Genomic DNA, 18,781 nt, shown 5'->3' with positions numbered 1-18,781 from the left:
GACTAGTGTCGCAACTTAGCAAGGAGCATTGCTTCTTTTTCCTCTGTCAATTGGAGGATGATAGTCAGATTCGAGTAAGGGAGTCAAGAAATTTGATACTAGATTTTCATGGGCCTTTTTTATTTTGTTATTGTTGTTCCGAGTCCTCTCCTGATTTGCCTTCAGCTTTTGTGTACCATGAGAATGGCCAGGATTCGATCCAAATCTAGACCTACTCGCAGCCTTGCGCCTCTTCTCAGCCGTTGAACAGATCAGCACAATCGAAACACAGACACCAGGTTGGCAGCTCAGGTCGACCGACAAGCGATTGAGAAAAAAAAAATACAGCGCCGCAGCTTGCGGAGTAGGTATGACTGAGCAAGCATGCCTACGCCACCCCTTAACGACTTTGAACAGCCCACCCAGGGTTTGCAAGCCTCGCCGTCTAGGATATGCCAGTCTGTAGCAATTTAGAGATCTTTATTTGGATCACACTCGCCCGGCTGCCGGATTTTGCCGATAACCGAACAAAAACACTGCTGACGAGTCTTGGTTACAGGGGAGTGTGGGCTAATCGGAGGATTTTTCCCAAGGACTGCGGGGAGTTTTTGCTTTTTTTTTTTTTTTAATTCGGTGAAGGCCATAATAATGATGATAAAAATAAAAACGAGACCAAGAAAACAATGAAGTTACTCGGTAAAACAAGGGGGCAAAAGGCTGGTCAGTGCCCCCGCTTCCTTATCCATGGTAGAAGGAATTGTTCTAGATTTACCTCTCGGGGGCAAAAAGATATTGAAATATCCGCTGTAAAACAAGCACAAAACCATTAAATCCCCACAGACGCGGACCCCGTGAACGACGTATGAATTAGAGGCAGGCACCTCAACATACCTAACTACAGCATATCTGACTTGGGGAAAACAACACAGAGGAGAAAAATAGTACGACTGCTCGATCTGGGAGCTCAAAGCATAACGGCTACAAATGAAATGGCACTACCCGCCATTGGTTCGTACAACTACCGGTAACTTGTCGTATTCATGCCTGCTGCTGATTTGTTTGGTCGACCAAACGAGCCATCGCATAAGCTCCATACTATCGATGCCCTGATCTTTTATACCATAACTTTTATCACCACCACACCAAATACTATCTAGCTGGCACAAGTACGGCATAGCCAACAATCGTCCTCTAATTATCGTCGACCTCTGGACGCGTCGCCAAAGCAACGATGGAGAACTCGATCATCTTACGGTAAGAAGCAGGGGGTGTTAGCTCATATTTTCAACAGCCAATGTTGGTGCTTGACGAATCCACTCACCCCGGTGGCTTGACACTCGTGCAGAAACTTCCGAATTCCCAGCTTCAGCGCCTTCTCGCTCAGCATATCGTCGGAGTCGTCTAGAACGCCACGATCGATGGGATCCCAGCTGCCCTCCAGTTCCCACAGGTGACCATCCTTGCCCTTGGCAAAAGTGATAAAGTGGTAGCCCACGGGCTCAGTAGCTTCCGGAACAATGGAGTCGCCACCAACCGCACAAGACATGTGCGCATCCTCAAGTGCTTTGGAGTTGTAGAGGATGTCGGCGCGCTGGGCACGCTTCAACGGCAAGGCTTCAGCCAAAATCTTATCGATCAGAGAGTCTCGCTTGATATGTTGCCTAGCACTTCCGTTTGCGACGGCGTGTATGAGCGAGTAAAGCCCGCAGGCATGGCCGATGGTCTGCTCGAACCACATGACAGGTTCTTGCTCGCCAGCCTTGTCGTATGTGATTTCTTCACTGCCGTCATGCTCTCTGACGCGATAGTAGACAGGAGCAGGGACGATGAATATCAAAGCATGCACGGGCCGTGGGACGAAGGCGAGCAGATCTGGCTCGTCGATGGAATAGACATCGTAGAAGCCGAGCTCGGAAGAGAGACCCAGGCGGTGGACGAGGTCGTTGAAGACGGCAGGGTTGTTCTCGAGAGGCACAAAAGTCTTCTTGCCCTTGTCATCGTAATGAGCCCCAGGATTGTTCGTCGTTGCGGACATGGTGGAAGACGATTTCTAATTACTCTTTTTTTATTTCGGTAACAATGTTGACGGGGTTGCCACGAGATCTGAAGGCTACCTTACTCGACGTTGAATGACCACTTTTTGCCTTGCTTGTTTTCTCGGCTGGCTTACCGGTTGCAGGCAGCAAAGGGCGCGCGTCATTCGAATGCATGTCGCCTCAATGCGAGGTAAAAACCCCTACCTAGATACCTACATACCTTACCTACCTAGGTCACAGTATACAAGTAGTGCATTGGCGGGGTTATTGCCCATTATCCTCTTACTTAAGCATCATGCTGTAATGCTTGTCGATATTAGTTCTAGATTCTGAGCCACCCGGGTAGCCAGGGTATCGGGACAAAAATAAAAGAAACAAAGGAGCTTGGGCGCTTGGGCGCTTGATACTTTGCCATGCGAATATTCCTACATAGTACTACAGTAGAGTGCTTTAGGTAAAATAGTCGAGGTGGGGTTATTGTAGTATTTTCTACAAAAGTTTTACGTGAAAGCATTGACAACCAGCCGGGCCCCAAGTCAGAAAGAGTTTTAAAGCATGCATTGACATGTTAATTGGAGTTCAATGCCCTCTGAATGCTTGTATGGCGTGCCTGACATGATGTTCGGCGGTTAGCCAGAGTGAGGTTGACTAGTAAGCGTTTAGCCTGGCACGACAAAGCTCCCTTATGTGTTTGCTCAACGCTCGTCCGTCCTAATCCCTTGCTCCCTGTCTGTGCATCCCCACAAGTCCAGGTTCAATGCACGGCGCTGTCTGCCAAACGCGTGTCAGATAAAACGAATTCTTCGTCGGGCATGGCAGGGACCTTGCTAACGGATGACTGTACTGTGAATAAGAAGCATTGATAACCAAGGTAGGTACCGTAGTATGAATGCAGACACACAGGCCTGCCATTCTTTGTTTTCCATTAAATCTGTCCACTACATATTGTCTATAGTATGAGTTTGATTACACTAATTTCATAGCGGTTGGTTGTTTTATACAGGCAGGTAGGTGCTTGAACGAGATCTACTGCAAGTAGTTATGGTAATAGCCAGCAGACTCAAGTACTGTACTAGACTAGGTACCGCAGCACAAGTGTCGCCACCACTGCTACAAGTACCGTCCTTGGCAGGGTCGTTTCGCGCTCCCCACACAAACTGAAATTGTGTGACGAGGCTCAATCAGGAAAAAATTACCTTGATACTTTGACAGCTAATAGATCTGACGCTTAAAATGCTAGTATTAGAATAGTAGTACGCCCATTATCTTCCCATTCCCACTTCGGAAAAATAGGGCAAGTGAATTGACAAATAAGATTGAAGCGGCTCCTTTTCAATCGAGTGCCACATCACAATGCTGAAACATTTGACCTTCCCCTTCATATCCCGCCAAAAGCCTATGAACGCTTACTTTTCAGCCCCCAGCCCCCTCCTTTTTTTTTTTTTTTTTTTTTTTTTTTCTCGCTCTTCTTGTCCGTCTCTCCGATGTGCATTCGGATATAAAATAAGAAGAAAAATAGGAAAAATACAAGAAACCCTCCCCCGTTCTTACGTGTACCGGTATGACATAATTTCTTTTCCAGCCATGACTTCGCAGCCCTTTTCCCTTACCACCCCCGGCACGACTTGCCCTACCCAAAAAATAAAGTCGGCTTTTTTTTTTCTTCCAAGCTCCAAGGCTCTTTAAAGCGCTATCCACCCAACGAGCGGGGTTTTGGGGTGGATTGATGGGCTTTCCTTGGCTTCTCTGAATTTGGGTCCGACCAACGGCCACTTTTTTTGCCAACTCTTCTTTATTGGCGCTAGGTTGGTGGGGAAACACGGGTGGGGGGTGAATTGCCGGTTGCGACTTTGCATTTTGGCTTGACAGCGGAAGACTAAGGGGTAGTTTACGCTATACCCAAGCTTTGCCAATCAAGGTAGATTATACATACAACTGGTATAGTTGGTAGGTAGGTTTACACGTATACCGTGCTGTTTGTTGATCTATTGATTTCCGCCGTCAATTATGTTTTGAAAAGGCATGATAAGAATTGAAATAAAATCTCGAAATAACATCAAAAAGACGTTATGATTCTCCATCTCTCTGCGTCTTCTCTCGGGTTTTATGCCTGGTAACCTTCATTTCAGAGCCAGGGCATAGCTGACAAGAACATTAAATAACCATTTGTTTACCCAGGAAAGACAATCCGTAAAATGCATATGTGCCTAGGCAGCTAATCTGTAAAACTTGTTGCCCTGATTGACTTGACGCCGACAATGCTCAACGCAATTGATGGGACACCAAATCTCACTTGAAGTGGCCAGACCAAGCACGCAAAAAGTCCAATGGAAGGCGCCTCAAATACGTAACGTTATATCTCGGTCAAGGCTAACACGGAAAGCCAAGTTGTATTGGGCTTAATTTGCTCTAATATAGTAATAGTAATGAACACGCCAGAATGGATCCATCCCATAGGAAACATCATGCAGAGAAACTTTGATAGATATATCCGCATAGACAAAACACCCGCCCACCTAGAAGGCCACAACACAGAGGAAGAAAACAGAGAGAACGAAGCATCCCCATGTATGCAAAGCCAAGAAAAGTGAGAAGGACAAAGGTTGAAAAGTTGATGGTATAGTAACGAAACTTTGCTTGACATGGCACATTGAGACATTCGTTTTTTCCCCCATCCATCTCAACCGAGAGGAAAAAGGTTGCTAAGGGTGAAAAGATGGATCAGACATGGTCAGCATGAGCCCTAGCCAGTGATACAACACCACGAGCCATTATAATTTCAGGCAAGTGGTGTTTGTGTGCAAGGTTGAGCACTCGGACTCAGTGACATGAGTTTATGGAAGCGCGATGTGGATGAAAGCAATTAGCCTCTTTTCCCAGCCAAACGCCCGAATGCGAAGAACGCCGGTCTCGAGAATGTTCGCTGCATAAGCCTTAGTCGACAGAAAGACCGGCTGAGTCCCATCTCAAGGACCAAGAGATCCGGATTTGTTGATCGTGAATGTGTTTTATCCATGCGCAAAGCGAGGATTAGGGAAACTTGTGTGTTGATGCGTCTGTTCCCTATAGTTGCCGCAAAGGATTACTGGGGGCTTTATTTGGCATGCTTCTTGAAGGCGAGGAGGTCAGACAAGCTACCTAGAGGGCAACCATGCTTCAAGAAGTCATGTTCAAGAAGTTCCTTGGCAGATGCTCGACTCTTGACATCGACACAGAGGCAGACAGACAAGAAAGCCTTCAGCTCTTTGCTCAGCTTGGCCGGGTTCTTGAGGCGAGGTGTCCCGTTAGTAGCAATCAGATACAGCGCCTTGAGAGGCTCCTCGTTCAAGTACGGCGGTTCGGATTCGATCATCTCTATCGCCATGATACCCAGAGACCAAATATCAACCTTGGGACCGTACTCCTTCTGCTTGACGACCTCAGGCGCCATCCAGTAAGGAGTTCCGACCATAGTGGCTCGCTTCGACTTGGACTCGGTGAGCTTTGCGCAAAAACCAAAATCGGCTGGAGATGCAGGTCAGCGTCGTTGGTTCCGAAATAGGGTTGAATCTTCACTTACTAATCTTGACGTTACCCCTGGCATCCAGAAGCACGTTGTCACTCTTGATATCACGGTGGATGATGCTCTGCGAGTGCAAGTGCTGCAGTCCCTGACAAGTCTATATCGTAATATAGTCAGCATTTCCCTTCATTTTGCAGACGCCCTTGTGCCCCAAGTATCCTGCAACAACACATACCTCCAGGCAAATGGTAGAGATTTGCTCCTCAGTAATAACAGGGTTGTTGTCAATAACGTCGGTTAAAGCGCCACCCTCCATGTACTCCATAACCACCCACAGCTCACTGTAGTTGTTTCGAAGAAATGCGTCGAGGTAGTTGACAATATTACGGTGTGTGCTGTCCTTCATTACCATGATTTCGTTGACAATAAGTTCCTTACGGGGCTGGTGAGCCAGGTCCATTTGCTTGATGGCGACCTGAGCCCTAGAGCCTTGCTCGCGAAGAAGCTCGCGAGCAATAGGGGAGACTGCCGTCTCCTTGACCTTGGCCACATAGACCGAACCGGAAGCTCCTTGACCGATCTTCTTTTGCTTCGAGTACGACAAGTTCGGGTCGTCCTTTGAGACGGCCTCCTTGAGTTTAGCCATAACCTCGGTTTCCGACATGGTTGACATGCGGACGTCCTTCTGCCGCTCCTGTGCGGGCGGCTTCGCAGTCAACGCAGCCTCAGCCGCCCTGACTGCATCAGATTGCGCTGCAGGCTTGGGCGCGACATTGAGAGGTTTAACAGGCGCAGGCAAGCGCGATGGCTGTTGGTTCTGGGGTTGACCGTTGGTGCGAGGCTGGGGTGCGGGTCCACCGTTGGGATACCTCTGCGCATTCGGGGACTGGTCGTTGCGAGGTGGGACACGCTGTTGTTGCTGTGATGCAGGATCCCGCACGTTTTGTGAACTGTTTTGTTGCGAGATTCCAGGTCGTGGACCACCGGCGGCGTTCGGGGCTCGTGGAGCAGGACGCTGTGCTTGGAGGTTGGATTGTTGAGCTGTAGGCTTGGGCGCAGGAGGAGGTGCCCTGTTGGGGTTGAAACGGTCTGCAGATGAAGAAGGCGCTCCGCCGTACCCACCGATCTCTTGCTGTGCTATCGGCTTCTTCGTCTGCGGAATAGAAGCATTGTAGGCCTCGAGATCGCGACGGTTCTGCTCCTCGATCTCCATCATGCGCTGTCGCTGAGCTGCCTCGGCCTGCCTCTGCCGTTCCGCGTCACGGTTCGGATCCCCTTGATTGATATAATTAGAAGACATGTTCTGCATCTGCTGCCTCTGCTGCTGCTGGGGATCGGGCGGGGAAGGCCCACGGGCACCAGATGCGTTGGGCGGTAACCCACCACCAGACATGTTTGGATAGTTGTTAGTGCGCTGCATAGGCTGCTGCTGCTGCTGCATCTGCCTCGGGGGAGCAACGTTCGCTCCGGTACTGTAGCCTAGTTGCTTGTTTGGCATGGCGCCGGCCGGGGGCGTCGGGGTGAGACTCGAGTACTGAGCGGGGTTATCGTTACGCTTGGTGAGGTCTGAGTAGAAATCTAGAACTTCAAACACGGCTTGAGGATTCCTCTCATAATCTTCCTTGGTAATGGCGGAGGAGTTCAATAGCTTGGACCACTCTGGTGGCAAGCCAACAAACTCGCCAGTCTGGGGGTCGAATCCGACGTGCACTGCATGGGAGAAGTTTGTTGGGTTGCTCACTCCTCCCATACCAGGGCACCGCGCGTAGATGAAGTCTATCCACTCGTACAGATCATCGTCGCTTTTGACCTTGATCTGCAGCGTCCTCACTGTCCCATCATCCTCGCCGGGGCTCGTTGATGTGCCATTGGACTGGCGCTTGACCTCGAAAATGGTGCCCGCTGCTTCTACACGACCAACATTGATCACATCCTTGAGGTAGAGTGTATACGATGATTTGCTCCCCTCTTGTTTGTGGAAATCAAGGGCCTCCTTTCGCAGGATAAGATACTTCTGCTTCCACGGGTTGATAAAGTTTTTGCTTTCTTTAACCTGCGCCCAACCTTCCTTGATGACGGCGACCCCACCCAGGCCGTCTGTGTTGGACGCAGCTCGACTCAGTGGTAGTGATATGGTCGACCCGCCGTAGACACTCGACCCGCCGCCGAACTGGCCCCTACCCATTCCGGGCGAGTTCAAACTCATGTTGGCCATGTTGCCAGGTAGGTTTTGACTGGGCGTGAGGTTCAATCGCGGTCTGTCCGTCGGCGGCCGGGGGGCAGGTCCAGGGTTCATGAACTGACCCGACGAATACATGCTGGACACTTGTCAGTACGGTGGCGTAGGCGAGGCGGGTCCGGCGTCCAATACGTCTGGTTGAAGCGCGGGTCTGAGGGGACCGGTGTCTACACCAGTCGGAAACAAGGAGCGAGGGAGCTACCCTAGAGTTGTGGGAGGAACATCGTAATGTGGCAATTTCATTCAAGCCATAGCCTGCGGTGCCAATATCGACCCCTTTGGCTGGGCGGGGCAGGGTTCAGGTAGGTAGGTGTACATACTTGTTTTGCGACGCCATTTTGTCCTGTAATTAAAAAGCCAGAAATACAAGATATCCCGCTGTTATTGACAAGTTAATCCGTCGATCGCAGTGAAGAGCAGCAGAGCCTGTGATGCACAGAATTCACAACGTCAGCTTGGCCACACCTGGAAGCCCAACCAAGTGAAGCGCGTGAAGGCATGATTCGATTCCACATACCCAGTGAGGCGCTGCGAGTTGCGCAGTGCGCTGAAAGAGAAGTCGCGCTTGGTCGCTATTCGTCCACCCGGGTTGTAAAGGAGAACGAGAAGGATATGAGGCGGCTGTGATGGTTTGTTGACGGTGGTTCTATCGAGTTACATCAATTATCACAGGGACGAGCGTTGCAAGTCACTAGGCCATTCATGTGAAGCCGAGACGCCGATGAGGAACCGCTGGTAAAACCATGTGGAAAAGAAGATGTGGCCAGAAGAGCTGTTCTGGCGGCGACGCTCGAAGCGAGCAGGTGCGAAAGTATGACGATCTCGCTGTCAAATCGGGTTTGATAAAGGTGGTCGAGTTTGAGGTTGAAGGGACGCCTGCGACTAAAGGTAACCCAAGGTCCGTCGCCTTGGGAGAAGAGAGGAGGGGCGGCGGTGTGGTTAGATGGGAGAGTAAAGTCGTGTTAAGTCCAACCGACGGCACGGCCCTTGCCCCTTGAGGAGTAGAGTACCTAGGACTTGGTGGGGACCTTTCCAGTTGCTTGGTTGCAGGGAACAATGAAGGGCAGCTGGCAGCGCGCACGTCACGCAGCACAGCAAGGCGCCTCGAAGAGTTTATGGTCTCAACACGCGCTCGCTCAGGTTCGGGAATTCTAGATCCGATTCAAGCGAGCGAAGGACCGGCTTGTTTGGGTTATTGCGCTCTTCAGCAAAATGTCCGTATGTTGGTTGGTCGGGTTTTGTCTTGGGACTTGTACCGTGGCCAAAAGAATAGTTCATCCGGCTGCAGTGTGACTTTTTTTTTTTTGCTTTTTTCTTTCCACCCCCGCTTGGGACTTGTTAAATAAATAAAAAAGATGGTTTAATGATTTCAAATAACCCCAACGGAGAATTATGAAAGCAATGCGATGTGATTAATTACACGGCGATTTGATGAAGTATGGAGTGTATGCGAGAGCAGCATTCAGGGATTTTTTTTTAGGCGGGTCTCACTGTTGGCTTTCGGAACAATGGCAAACAAGTGCAGTGTCCCCAACTTGGAACGGAAGACTTTTTGCCCCAGCTGAAGACGGGAGTTAACTGAGGCCTGGCGGCTTCATTCCTTTGGTACTGTGTCTTTTGAGAGCTTGAGATGGCAAAGTGCAAGGTCGTACCTTGCCCCGCCAATTATGGGGTTTCGCTCGCAATATTGCGCAGCCCCACACTTAGCACTGGTAGCTGAGGGGCAAGACGAAGCGCCGGCACACCCGTCCTAGTCAACCAAGACCCAAATGGGATGGAGGATGGAGGATGGAGAGGCGGCGATTTTCCGGGTGGTCTTTGTCTTGATGTCTTCAGGCTTTTGGCTGCAAGGGTATTAACGGGCTACTTTGGGCTCCAACGTAACCGCAGCCATCAGACCCCGGTTTGGGAAAGTTTCGCACTATCGTGACCGTGGTGGGTCAGGGGCCTAGCTTCTTCACCTTTTGCGTGGAAGCCTTTTCCCTGCTTCGAAAATCGAAAGAATCAACGGGATGGGCGAGGGAGAGTTTGTCAGCCAAGAAACTTTTCGGAACATAAGTTATCTTCATTGTTATGCAGCTGCACTTACGTTCGTACCGAGGAGATCTGTTTCTTTGTTTCCTTGGCTCGAGTTACGTGACAAGATTCAGTAGGGGCATTTGAAATATCTCACAACTCAACACATACTTTAACTACCTACGAAGTCCCTGCCTTGCCAAATGAAATGTGAAGTCATCTAACACCAATACTTGTATGCACTTACATGATAGTGCCAATTGTGTAAAAGTATCTAGGCAGGTGTATGCATTCAGTATATGATGCAGTTATGTACACACACACACGCGCACACTTAGGAATCTTCTAGGATTTGGGATTAAATCTTTTCACGGGCGTCTGACCTTTTTCGATGCTATCAAGACAAAGTATCATCGATACCAAAGATGTCTCTCGCATATTACCATGTAACCTTGCCCCTGCCAAGTCTGTTTTCATCCACCGCCAGCGGCTCTTTGAACGCAAATTCATTGGTTGCCTCTCTTTGCAAATCAATGCTTCGGCATACAACCAGTGCCTATTTTGTGCATCTTCTTTTCCTTCTCTTTCTTCTTATGGAATGACAGTCAAAGCAATCCGTCAGTCTCAGCATACGGATGACATTTTGTGTGATTCTCACGAGGCACGCTAGCCAATAGAAGGATGTAAGTATTCAATGAAGGAAAAATCGCATCTTTGCAGACTCCCCCGTCCAAGCCGAATAAAATTCACAGTTCGCACCTTTTCCAAGAGATTCTCCACCACCGCGACGCCAGCCCACACACCTTGCCCTAGTAAAAAAGCGACCTTACCTGTGTCGAGTTGAGTGAGGGACTAGAGCGGAACGAACTCGTTTGAATCCTGACGAGCTTCATCCGAATATCATACCCGTTGTTGCTGGGATTTTGCCGGGCCTCACAAAATGCTCGAAAAATCGATGACACGCTGGAATGGGTTCCAGCCATTAACCTGCTCGGTCATGTCAAGATATGAGATTTGATAAGAAAGTAGAAAAAAAAAAGTGAAAAAAAAGAAGAGATGAATGAGTGAAGAGGCTTGCGAGGGTATTTGTTGTCCTATTTGTTGTCCAGATGGAGAAAGAAAAACAACAACTATACTAGACTACCTAGGTCTAGATAGACGTTCGAGAGAAAGTTTCAAAAGCGATCATACAAATCCCGGACCGCACCTTGCGATTGGCACCAGTCATGTTTTTGTCCCCCTCCAACTTTGGTTGTTGACGACGACGACGGCGACGACAACCAAAAATTCCCTACGAGTACGCAAGCTGCGGCCATCCGCAGCCTTGGCGGTTCATAATTATGATCCGACTGATCGACACTGAAACCTTTTGGGTGAAAAAGGGGATCTACCAAGGCCGTCCTGCCTACGCTTTCGCACTTTGTTTCCAATGTGCGGATCTTTGTCGCAGATTCGGCGAGCCAAACCACTGCAACCCATGATTCAATCACCCGGACTCTTACACCACCATCAGCATCAGCGCCACCTTGTTCGAGGCCTGGTCGGCGCTTCCAGAAGCTGACTGACGACACCTCGCTTTTTTTATTTTTTATTTTTTATTTTTTTTATAGTTCTTTGTAATTACAATACAACCCTGGGGACACCGGATATCAAGTTTATGTGTGGCCTGTAAGGTTCTACGCTACAACATGTTACTGAGTCCCTCGCCACGCGTATTCGTAGGTAGGTTACAGGTTGGGTTTGGAGGTTTTCAGGATGCAAATGTGTAATTTTTAACAAGTCCCAGTTCTGCATACCACAAACTGCGTCGTCGTAATTACAGATATACATGCTGAAAACAATCTACCGCGCTGTGGAAATCCCGGCTTGGCTATAGAAGCCGTAATAGCGCTGGATGTGTGTTGTGTGAAAGTCGTAGATCGCACTTCCAGGGGGGCAGCCAAGAAAGTATATATTTTGAGAAAGTTGTTTAATTCTTCGTTGTGGCTACTACTCAAACACAGCAGTTCCAAGGATCAGGTAGTACCCTGACGAAACTCTTGGATTCTGAGCCAAGTTGCCAGCCCTCAGATGAGAAACCCAACTGCGTCAGGCCACAGTCTTTCGGATTAGAGCAGTTTTTCATAAGGGACCTATCACTTGCATTAACCTTCAGATCAAGACAGCAGCCAGTGGCAATGTTTTCGAATGCTGGAGTAGAGGTTGGCTGGCCGAATTCGGGATGTTTATTGTATACCTACGGTAGAAAGGTATTTTGTTCTGTTTCCCCTACGAGGAACCAGGTCAGTGCAGCGGGAACGCTGCTTGTGTAGCATCACACCCCCTACGCTTTAAGGACCCAAATACATTAACGGCTGGCAACCTCGATTTCCTGCCCCTCGAACGCAGGCAACTCTGCCTGAACATCCTTCCAGACCTTGTTGCCAGAAACAAGCTCTTGAATGGCCTCCACAATCTTGTCCTGGTCGGCTCGGACCTGAACTGTGGTGTCACGGTCACGAAGTGTGATGGTACCGTCCTTGACGGTTTGGAAATCCACAGTAATACCCAGAGGAGTACCGAGCTCATCGTTGCGGCTGTACCTCCTACCAATTGTTGCTGATGAGTCGTCAACACGGCTGGAGACGCCGACGGAGCGCAGCTTCTGGGAAATCTTCTGCACGAAGGGAACAAAGTCGTCATGGCGAGACAAGGGCACGATGAGGACCTTAGTAGGTGCAACGACCGGGGTGAACGAGAGAACCTATGCGTCCGTTAGTAAACCTAGTAGAATACAACGTGTCTCTCTCAACCATGATTATCAAACTTACACCGCGAGCCTCATCTCCGCCATCGCTTGCCCGTGTCCAGTAGTTGTGCTCGAGCAGGCAATACAAAATTCGGCCAATGCCGAAAGATGGCTCGATAACGTTTGGAATGAACTCTCGCGTGTTCTCTGTCCTCTTTGTCCACGTGATAGACACCAGGTCCTTCTCGACCTGCACTTTGCCATCGCCAACGCCGGGGACGTCTACTGTTATGGACCCGTTGTCCTTCAGCTCCTTCTCAAGCTTACCTCGCTGGTCCTGGTTGAGCTCCAGCAGTACTGTCTCGACGGCCTTGGCATCCTTCTTGAACTTGGGGCCGAACTTCTTCTTGTCGACCTCAACTGTCCACTCCTCCACTATCTTGGGCTCCGGTAGCCGCTGGCGAACGATTAACGGGGCGTTGGTCTTCTTGGCGTGTACGCTCAAGTCGTAGGCACTTCTGTCGGCGCAGCCCACGCACTCGATCCAGCCGTATGAAGTCAACAGCTCAGCATCCCAGCAATCACAGGCATAGTGAGCCATCTCGTTTGCCATGTGTTGACGGAAGCGGAGCTTCGATTTGTCGACACCTATCTTCTCCAGGAACAAATGTATCCTGGCCAAGAAGTAACCCAGAGTCTCATTGTCAACTAATCCATCCTTGACGGCCTTGCCGATCGCAACCTTCTTAGTAGTGGTCTTTCCCGACAGCTGGGTCTCCCTGTCCAGAAGCTCGAGCTCAATATCCGCAACCTCGGCGAACCTAGGGTGCTTCTTGCCACTCTCGGGGTCAACGAAATGTTCTATTTCGGCCATCAAGAATTCTCGGACACGAAGCAGGCCAGAACGGGGCGAGATCTCGTTTCTGTATGACTTGCCAATGGATGCGGATGCGAACGGCATCTGCTGGTTGTTGTACTCCAGGAGCTTAGCAAAGTTAAGGAACTGGCCTTGGGCTGTTTCCGGGCGGAGGTACCCGGGGAGGTTGCTGCTGGGGCCAATTGACGTGCTGAACATGAGGTTGAAAGAGACTGGAGGTGTAGGAAGAAGACCAGTCGCAGGGTTCTTGAGGTCATACTTGGTGATCAGGTTGCCCAAGGCTTCACCGTCGTAGTTGTCGATTTGTGCAAGAATCTCCTCATACTCCTGGACAAGTTTGTCATCAAGCTTGACGGCTTCTTGCGCACCCTTGAGCTTCTTCTTCTTCTTCTTAGGGTCCTCCTCCTTGTCCTCCACCTTTTGTCCGCGGGCCTCCTTGTCACCCTTCAGCCTCTGCTCCAGCACCTCCTCGACGAAGTGGTCAGCGCGGAAGATGTCGCCGGTCTTGGGGTCCTTGCACATCCAGTCGGCGAACTTGTCGACGTGACCACTGGTCTTAAGAACATCGGCGGGCGTGAGCACGGAACAATCCACCTCGAGCATATCATCCTCGAGAACGAAGTGTTTGCGCCAGGCATCAATGATGTTTGCCTGCAGCGCACAGCCCGGTGGGCCGTAGTCGTAGAGTCCGGACACACCGCCGTAGATCTCAAAGGACGGGGTGTAGAACATTCGGCGGCGCAGGATGGTGTCGAGAGCACCGCGGTCTAGGGGCTGCCCCTTGAGGGTAGTGGCGGGCGGGGCCATAGTGAAAAGGGATGGTGGCTGTTGAGCCTGTGGTCTTGAAGTCTGGTGATAAGTGCGATGGGCTGAGGAAAGAGCTCGCGGGTTGGTTGTCAGAGCGTGACAAAGTTTGCGAGTTCCTGCTCGAGAAGAGAATGAGGTGCCGATGTTGGGCAGTGGGGGGCACAAGAGCCTCAATGCGATCATAGGCAAAAATGTACTAGAGAGCGAGTCACTGGGCTGCCCAGCACCTCGCGCTCCGAATTAGGATGAGGGGTTTAGGTTGATGCAGAGCTCTCTGCAGGCTGAGTGGTGACTCCTATTTTTTCTCCTTGGGCTGTCCAATTGCGGTCCGCGTGTTCAACGTCAATGCCCCGCGCTCAATTGGTATACTCCACTACAAAACTTTATAGTGGGTCCGCTGTGCTCCAGAAAAAGTTATCGGCACTTCTTGGCGCGTATACAAGATTTCCAGCTCCGACATCGAAATCCATGGGAAAATATTCCCATTGGAGAATTGCCAAAAAAAAAACAGCACGCCCGCGACCAGTCCGCTTCTCACCAGGTGCGATGGGCTCTCAAATGGGAACACGCGCCAAGGGCGCATCTCTCTCGCTCAAGACTGGAAACAAGCTCAAGAGACAATATCTCAATGTTCGCAACAAGAAGGACAAGGATGCTCGAAAGCGCGCCGAAAGGTTCAAGAGGAGGAAGGAGGAAAACGCAGATCCGACTCTGCGCCAGGAACGCCTTGCCAAGAACAAACCTGCCAGCCAGGACAAGAAGCGAGTGTGGGACGAGGGAGACGATGACTCGCTTGGGGCCATTGTTGACCTAGCTGCGCTCAAGCGGAGAAGGATTGAAGAAGAGGAAAATGCAGCATTGGAGGGAGCTGCAGGGCTTGAAGAGCAAAAGTTAGATGACAACGATGACGCCGACAGCATGCTGGACTCTGAAGAGGAGGATGACGACGACGACGAATCTCGGGAGGAGAAGCTGCGATCACAACGAGCACGTCGGGACCCAAGTCTGGTCCCCAGTCTTGCGCCGAGCCTTGCTGTATCAACAACTAGCACAAATCTTGACCTGACACCCACTTCTCTTGCACGCAAGTTCCCGACACTGTTCACGGAGGGCCCGCACCCAACGCCCAAGATTCTTGTTACGACATCACTCCGAGCTACCATCCACCGTGAGGCTCAGATTATCACCTCCCTGTTCCCCAACTCACAATATGTTCCGAGAAGCAGTCACAGATATGGTCACAAGTATTCGCTTCGCGAAATCTGCAAGTTTAGCACCAACCGAGACTTCACAGCAGTCATCTTGATCCGGGAAGATCAGAAGAAACCTACCGGCATGACGGTTGTCCACTTGCCAGAAGGCCCAACCTTTCACTTTACCATAAACAACTGGATTGAGGGGTCTAAGCTGCCTGGCCATGGCAACTCCCAGGTAAGGCCTCCGCATCAAATACTCACTCAAGGCTGATGAATAACATACTAAAATCTGGGAACAGGGATTTTACCCCGAACTTTTACTTAACCGCTTCACCACGCCACTTGGTTTGCTTACAGCACAACTTCTCCGGAGGCTGTTCCCTTATCAGCCCGAGATTGCAGGTAAGATATGCCAGAGCATTACGATGCCAGAGAGCTACAATGCTCTGTATCTCTCCAGTGTCCATGTTAATATAATGTGATCCGAAAAGGCCGAGAAGTCGTCACGATACATAATCAGCGCGACTATCTGTTCGTCCGTCGCCATAGATACGTATATCGGGAACGACGCCAGACAGAAAAGACGGTGGTGGACGAAGAGGGCAAAGAAATCCCAGGATTTTCAGACATCCGAGTTGGTCTGCAGGAAATAGGGCCACGATTTACCCTGAAGCTACGAAGAGTTGATAAAGGAATTGGCCGGGCAGGTAGTGAAGGTGACGATGCCGTTCAATGGGAGTGGAAGGCAGGCATGGAGAAGGTGCGGACAAAGTTCAACCTTTAATTAAGTACTAACCCAGTCAAGCTCCAACAAAATATGCGAAATACCAATAATCCGCGGTTCAAATTACATCTCCAACCATTACCAAAACAAACTTATGAATCCGCTGAGCATCTATATAAGCAACACATCGGGATACGAAGATCATTTACTCAGGAATAGTGCACCGGTGTCGTGGTAGACAGATAATTCTGAAAATTTGGCATAACCTCCGACCGCATCCAACTAAAAGCGGATGGCGGCACCTCACGACCTCCCGGCCTGGGCCTTCTTCTTCTCATTATGTTTGAGCATCACAATTGAATATCTGTTGTTGTTGTCAGCCGGTGGAAATCTCGAATTCGAGTTGGATAGATGGTACAGAGATAATCTGCAGGATCAGCCATTTTATGACTGGCAGCAAGATTATGTCCGCACTTACCCGACAATACCGCCTACGGCAATGAACACGCCAAGGACTGACTTGTCACCAATGGCACGGCCGGAAGTTATCCAGCCAAGAGCCACGATGGTACATGTCTTTACATGCCCGACAACCGTACTGGAGACTGGACCAGTCTGGGCGATGATGAAGAATTGAGAAATGTTGATGAGGGACGCAAACATTCCAGACTAAATGCAGGTCAGCGAGGCAACTGGCATACTCCAAACACTACTCCGGCATTATGAGAGTCAAGCTCGGGTTTACGTATGGGGGTACCAACCATCAATATCATCACCCAACGATTCAACTGGACTTGGGTCCACTTCGGGAAAGTGTCGACAAAGGGGATGACATAAAGCAGGAGAAAGGCTGAAACAGGCGCCTGGTTATAAAGGAGCTGCATGCTGCTCATCTGCAGCTTGCGGTGGTAACTTGCGATCCAGACCGTGTACAGCGAAGAGGCAAAAATTCCCGAGAAGGCAAAGAACACGCCCAAGCCCGAGGTCGTCTTCACGTTCGCGTTCGCCGAGGGGAGCGAGTCGTAGTACGATACAAGGCCCACCCCCGCACAGGCGGGAATCAGCATGAGGATGGCGTTGCGGGGCAGCGTGGCGCGGTATAGGACGTAGTTCATCAGGGCCACGCAGGGGGTGAGGAGGATTCGGGCGACCTGGTAGAAGGTAATGGAGGAGAAGGCGAGCGACAGGTTTGGGAGGATGACGTTGAGGGCCATGGCGACGGCCAGCGGCAGGATATCGCGGAAGGAGGCGCGGCGCGGCTCGAAAAAGGCGAAGCGCGGGAGGGAGAGGACGAAGAGCGTGAACCAGGTCACGACGAAGTGGAAACCCGCAAAGGTGAGCTGGGCCAGCTTCAAGGAGGGGTCGGAAAAGATGGCTTTGTTCGTGAAGACCTGTGGGAAGATTGGATACGTCGTTGTCAGTCACGGCTTATTCCACATCTGGTCGTGCGATAGGGAATCTCTCCGCAACTGCTGGCGCCCGGGATTGGTCGAGGCTTACGATCCCAATGGTAGCCAGCGTGTTGATTACCATCCAGACCAGGGCCATAGTGAAGCCGCTCTTCGGAGGTTCTGGCTTCTCATCGGCATGGCTGCTCAAGAAAGCTGCGTCTTCTCTCTCGTTGCGCGCCTCGACATCGCCCAGCTCCATGCTTTTGTCGCGCCCCGGAGAGGTTGCCAACTTCTCATGTTCGTCGGCAGTTCCAGCTGCCGTGCTCGAGGACCCGATCGAAGCCGCCCGCTCGCGGCGACCATATTCACTGCTGGGCATGATTGCGTCGTGGGAAACAGGTAGGCAACTCTACTCTGAAAGTTCTTCCAGGTACAGGGCTCTTTGCGAACGTAGGATATAATTGCGAATTGTCTATCACTTTGCGACTTTCCGAGTACCTAAGCAAAAAAGACCCGAGGCGCTTGATGCTAAAGACTACGCTGAGAAGAGTGAAGGCAAGACTTGATGGGCAGGGGGAGAAGCTGTCCAGCAGATAGTTACCTAGTGTCCAGCCCAGTAAGTAGTTATCTCACTTCCCAAAATATCGGTACCAACTACAAGCCAAAAGGCACACGGGCTGAAGTGGACGGATCAGTGGTGAATTAGTTTCAACTAAGTTGTCACAAAGAAAAAAACCCCTAAGACTCTCGAGCTAGGGATGAACGAGAACTGCTCCGCCCATCGCGGGACGCCTCGGTGGCAGGGTATGCCCCTGTTTAAGCGCAGTGGGAGGTATTATTCCGTACTTGCCCTGCACTGCTACTCACACTAGGTACGGAGAACCTCCGCGTCCGGAAACGCAAAAAATCTGAAGGCGCTTAGGTTAACTGAAGGCAAACATGCGGGTGTCAGGGAGGTCGCTGCGTTGCCGGATCCGACTAGTCCAGGGGTAGTCTTTCTTCTGCCCTTCCATGTCTAGCCCTGCCCGTTATCCGTATCCATGTCTTGGTACTATCTCGTTCCATCCTATCTATCACAATATACCAGTCGCAACGGCATCCCACGTGTGACATGGGGCCATATGATGGCAACACGCTGCATGCTGGTGCAAGTACACCCAGAAATGTACGACCTGGAAGGTGATTGCATCAGGATGGCGCACGCGCTTATGGATTGATAGAATACTCGTTGTCCTGTTTTCTAGTTAAGGCGGTTGGGCTACAAACGGAATCCCGTTGCACGAAGC

The 18,781-nt window shown here is 50.5% G+C and overlaps 5 protein-coding genes across 5 annotated transcripts; 1 reads left to right on the top strand and 4 right to left on the bottom strand.

Moving 5' to 3' along the window:
- Window positions 1-852: 852 nt before the first annotated feature.
- On the bottom strand, window positions 853-2,220 carry MGG_06319 (ubiquitin C-terminal hydrolase L3). Its single transcript, XM_003717218.1, has 2 exons — window positions 1,301-2,220; window positions 853-1,227 (listed from the first exon to the last, which is right to left on the bottom strand). Exons 1-2 carry the CDS (start codon window positions 2,012-2,014, stop codon window positions 1,171-1,173), a joined length of 771 nt encoding a protein of 256 aa, XP_003717266.1. The 5' UTR covers window positions 2,015-2,220; the 3' UTR covers window positions 853-1,170.
- A 2,099-nt stretch (window positions 2,221-4,319) lies between these two features.
- Window positions 4,320-9,408, bottom strand: MGG_06320 (STE/STE20/PAKA protein kinase). The gene is made up of 5 exons (XM_003717217.1): window positions 8,274-9,408; window positions 8,077-8,182; window positions 5,753-7,835; window positions 5,575-5,674; window positions 4,320-5,519 (listed from the first exon to the last, which is right to left on the bottom strand). The coding sequence occupies exons 2-5, from the start codon at window positions 8,091-8,093 to the stop codon at window positions 5,110-5,112; spliced, it is 2,610 nt and encodes an 869-aa protein (XP_003717265.1). The 5' UTR covers window positions 8,094-8,182; window positions 8,274-9,408; the 3' UTR covers window positions 4,320-5,109.
- Window positions 9,409-11,974: 2,566 nt separating this feature from the next.
- On the bottom strand, window positions 11,975-14,478 carry MGG_06321 (glycyl-tRNA synthetase). Its single transcript, XM_003717216.1, has 2 exons — window positions 12,583-14,478; window positions 11,975-12,515 (listed from the first exon to the last, which is right to left on the bottom strand). The coding sequence occupies exons 1-2, from the start codon at window positions 14,365-14,367 to the stop codon at window positions 12,120-12,122; spliced, it is 2,181 nt and encodes a 726-aa protein (XP_003717264.1). The 5' UTR covers window positions 14,368-14,478; the 3' UTR covers window positions 11,975-12,119.
- A 156-nt stretch (window positions 14,479-14,634) lies between these two features.
- MGG_06322 (brix domain-containing protein) lies at window positions 14,635-16,458 on the top strand. The gene is made up of 3 exons (XM_003717215.1): window positions 14,635-15,615; window positions 15,680-15,782; window positions 15,872-16,458. Exons 1-3 carry the CDS (start codon window positions 14,653-14,655, stop codon window positions 16,162-16,164), a joined length of 1,359 nt encoding a protein of 452 aa, XP_003717263.1. The 5' UTR covers window positions 14,635-14,652; the 3' UTR covers window positions 16,165-16,458.
- MGG_06323 (solute carrier family 35 member E3) lies at window positions 16,328-17,886 on the bottom strand. Its single transcript, XM_003717214.1, has 4 exons — window positions 17,605-17,886; window positions 16,866-17,495; window positions 16,583-16,773; window positions 16,328-16,468 (listed from the first exon to the last, which is right to left on the bottom strand). The coding sequence occupies exons 1-4, from the start codon at window positions 17,872-17,874 to the stop codon at window positions 16,408-16,410; spliced, it is 1,152 nt and encodes a 383-aa protein (XP_003717262.1). The 5' UTR covers window positions 17,875-17,886; the 3' UTR covers window positions 16,328-16,407.
- Between the last annotated feature and the right edge of the window lie 895 nt (window positions 17,887-18,781).

This window comes from Pyricularia oryzae, chromosome 4 (assembly GCF_000002495.2).
Source record: "Pyricularia oryzae 70-15 chromosome 4, whole genome shotgun sequence".
Classification (NCBI taxonomy): Eukaryota; Fungi; Ascomycota; class Sordariomycetes; order Magnaporthales; family Pyriculariaceae; genus Pyricularia; species Pyricularia oryzae.
Note: the sequence above shows the minus strand (reverse complement) of the source record. Positions and strands in the feature narration are given on the sequence as shown.

Bases quoted from the DNA above. Each gene is read 5' to 3' on its own strand.
- MGG_06320 (XM_003717217.1), bottom strand. The intron at 5,675-5,752 runs GTATGTGTTGTT...ATTACGATATAG, and splicing joins TCTCTACCATTTGCCTGGAG to ACTTGTCAGGGACTGCAGCA. The intron at 5,520-5,574 runs GTAAGTGAAGAT...CTGCATCTCCAG, and splicing joins CAGGGGTAACGTCAAGATTA to CCGATTTTGGTTTTTGCGCA.
- MGG_06323 (XM_003717214.1), bottom strand. From the start codon at position 17,874: ATGCCCAGCAGTGAATATGGTCGCCGCGAGCGGGCGGCTTCGATCGGG. The intron at 16,774-16,865 runs GTTGGTACCCCC...ACCTGCATTTAG, and splicing joins GTTGGGTGATGATATTGATG to TCTGGAATGTTTGCGTCCCT. The intron at 16,469-16,582 runs GTAAGTGCGGAC...CAACAACAACAG, and splicing joins GCCGTAGGCGGTATTGTCGG to ATATTCAATTGTGATGCTCA.
- MGG_06321 (XM_003717216.1), bottom strand. From the start codon at position 14,367: ATGATCGCATTGAGGCTCTTGTGCCCCCCACTGCCCAACATCGGCACC. The intron at 12,516-12,582 runs GTAAGTTTGATA...ACGGACGCATAG, and splicing joins GCGGAGATGAGGCTCGCGGT to GTTCTCTCGTTCACCCCGGT.
- MGG_06322 (XM_003717215.1), top strand. From the start codon at position 14,653: ATGGGAAAATATTCCCATTGGAGAATTGCCAAAAAAAAAACAGCACGC. The intron at 15,616-15,679 runs GTAAGGCCTCCG...ATCTGGGAACAG, and splicing joins CTGGCCATGGCAACTCCCAG to GGATTTTACCCCGAACTTTT. The intron at 15,783-15,871 runs GTAAGATATGCC...TGATCCGAAAAG, and splicing joins TTATCAGCCCGAGATTGCAG to GCCGAGAAGTCGTCACGATA.
- MGG_06319 (XM_003717218.1), bottom strand. From the start codon at position 2,014: ATGTCCGCAACGACGAACAATCCTGGGGCTCATTACGATGACAAGGGC. The intron at 1,228-1,300 runs GTGAGTGGATTC...TCTTACCGTAAG, and splicing joins ACGAGTGTCAAGCCACCGGG to ATGATCGAGTTCTCCATCGT.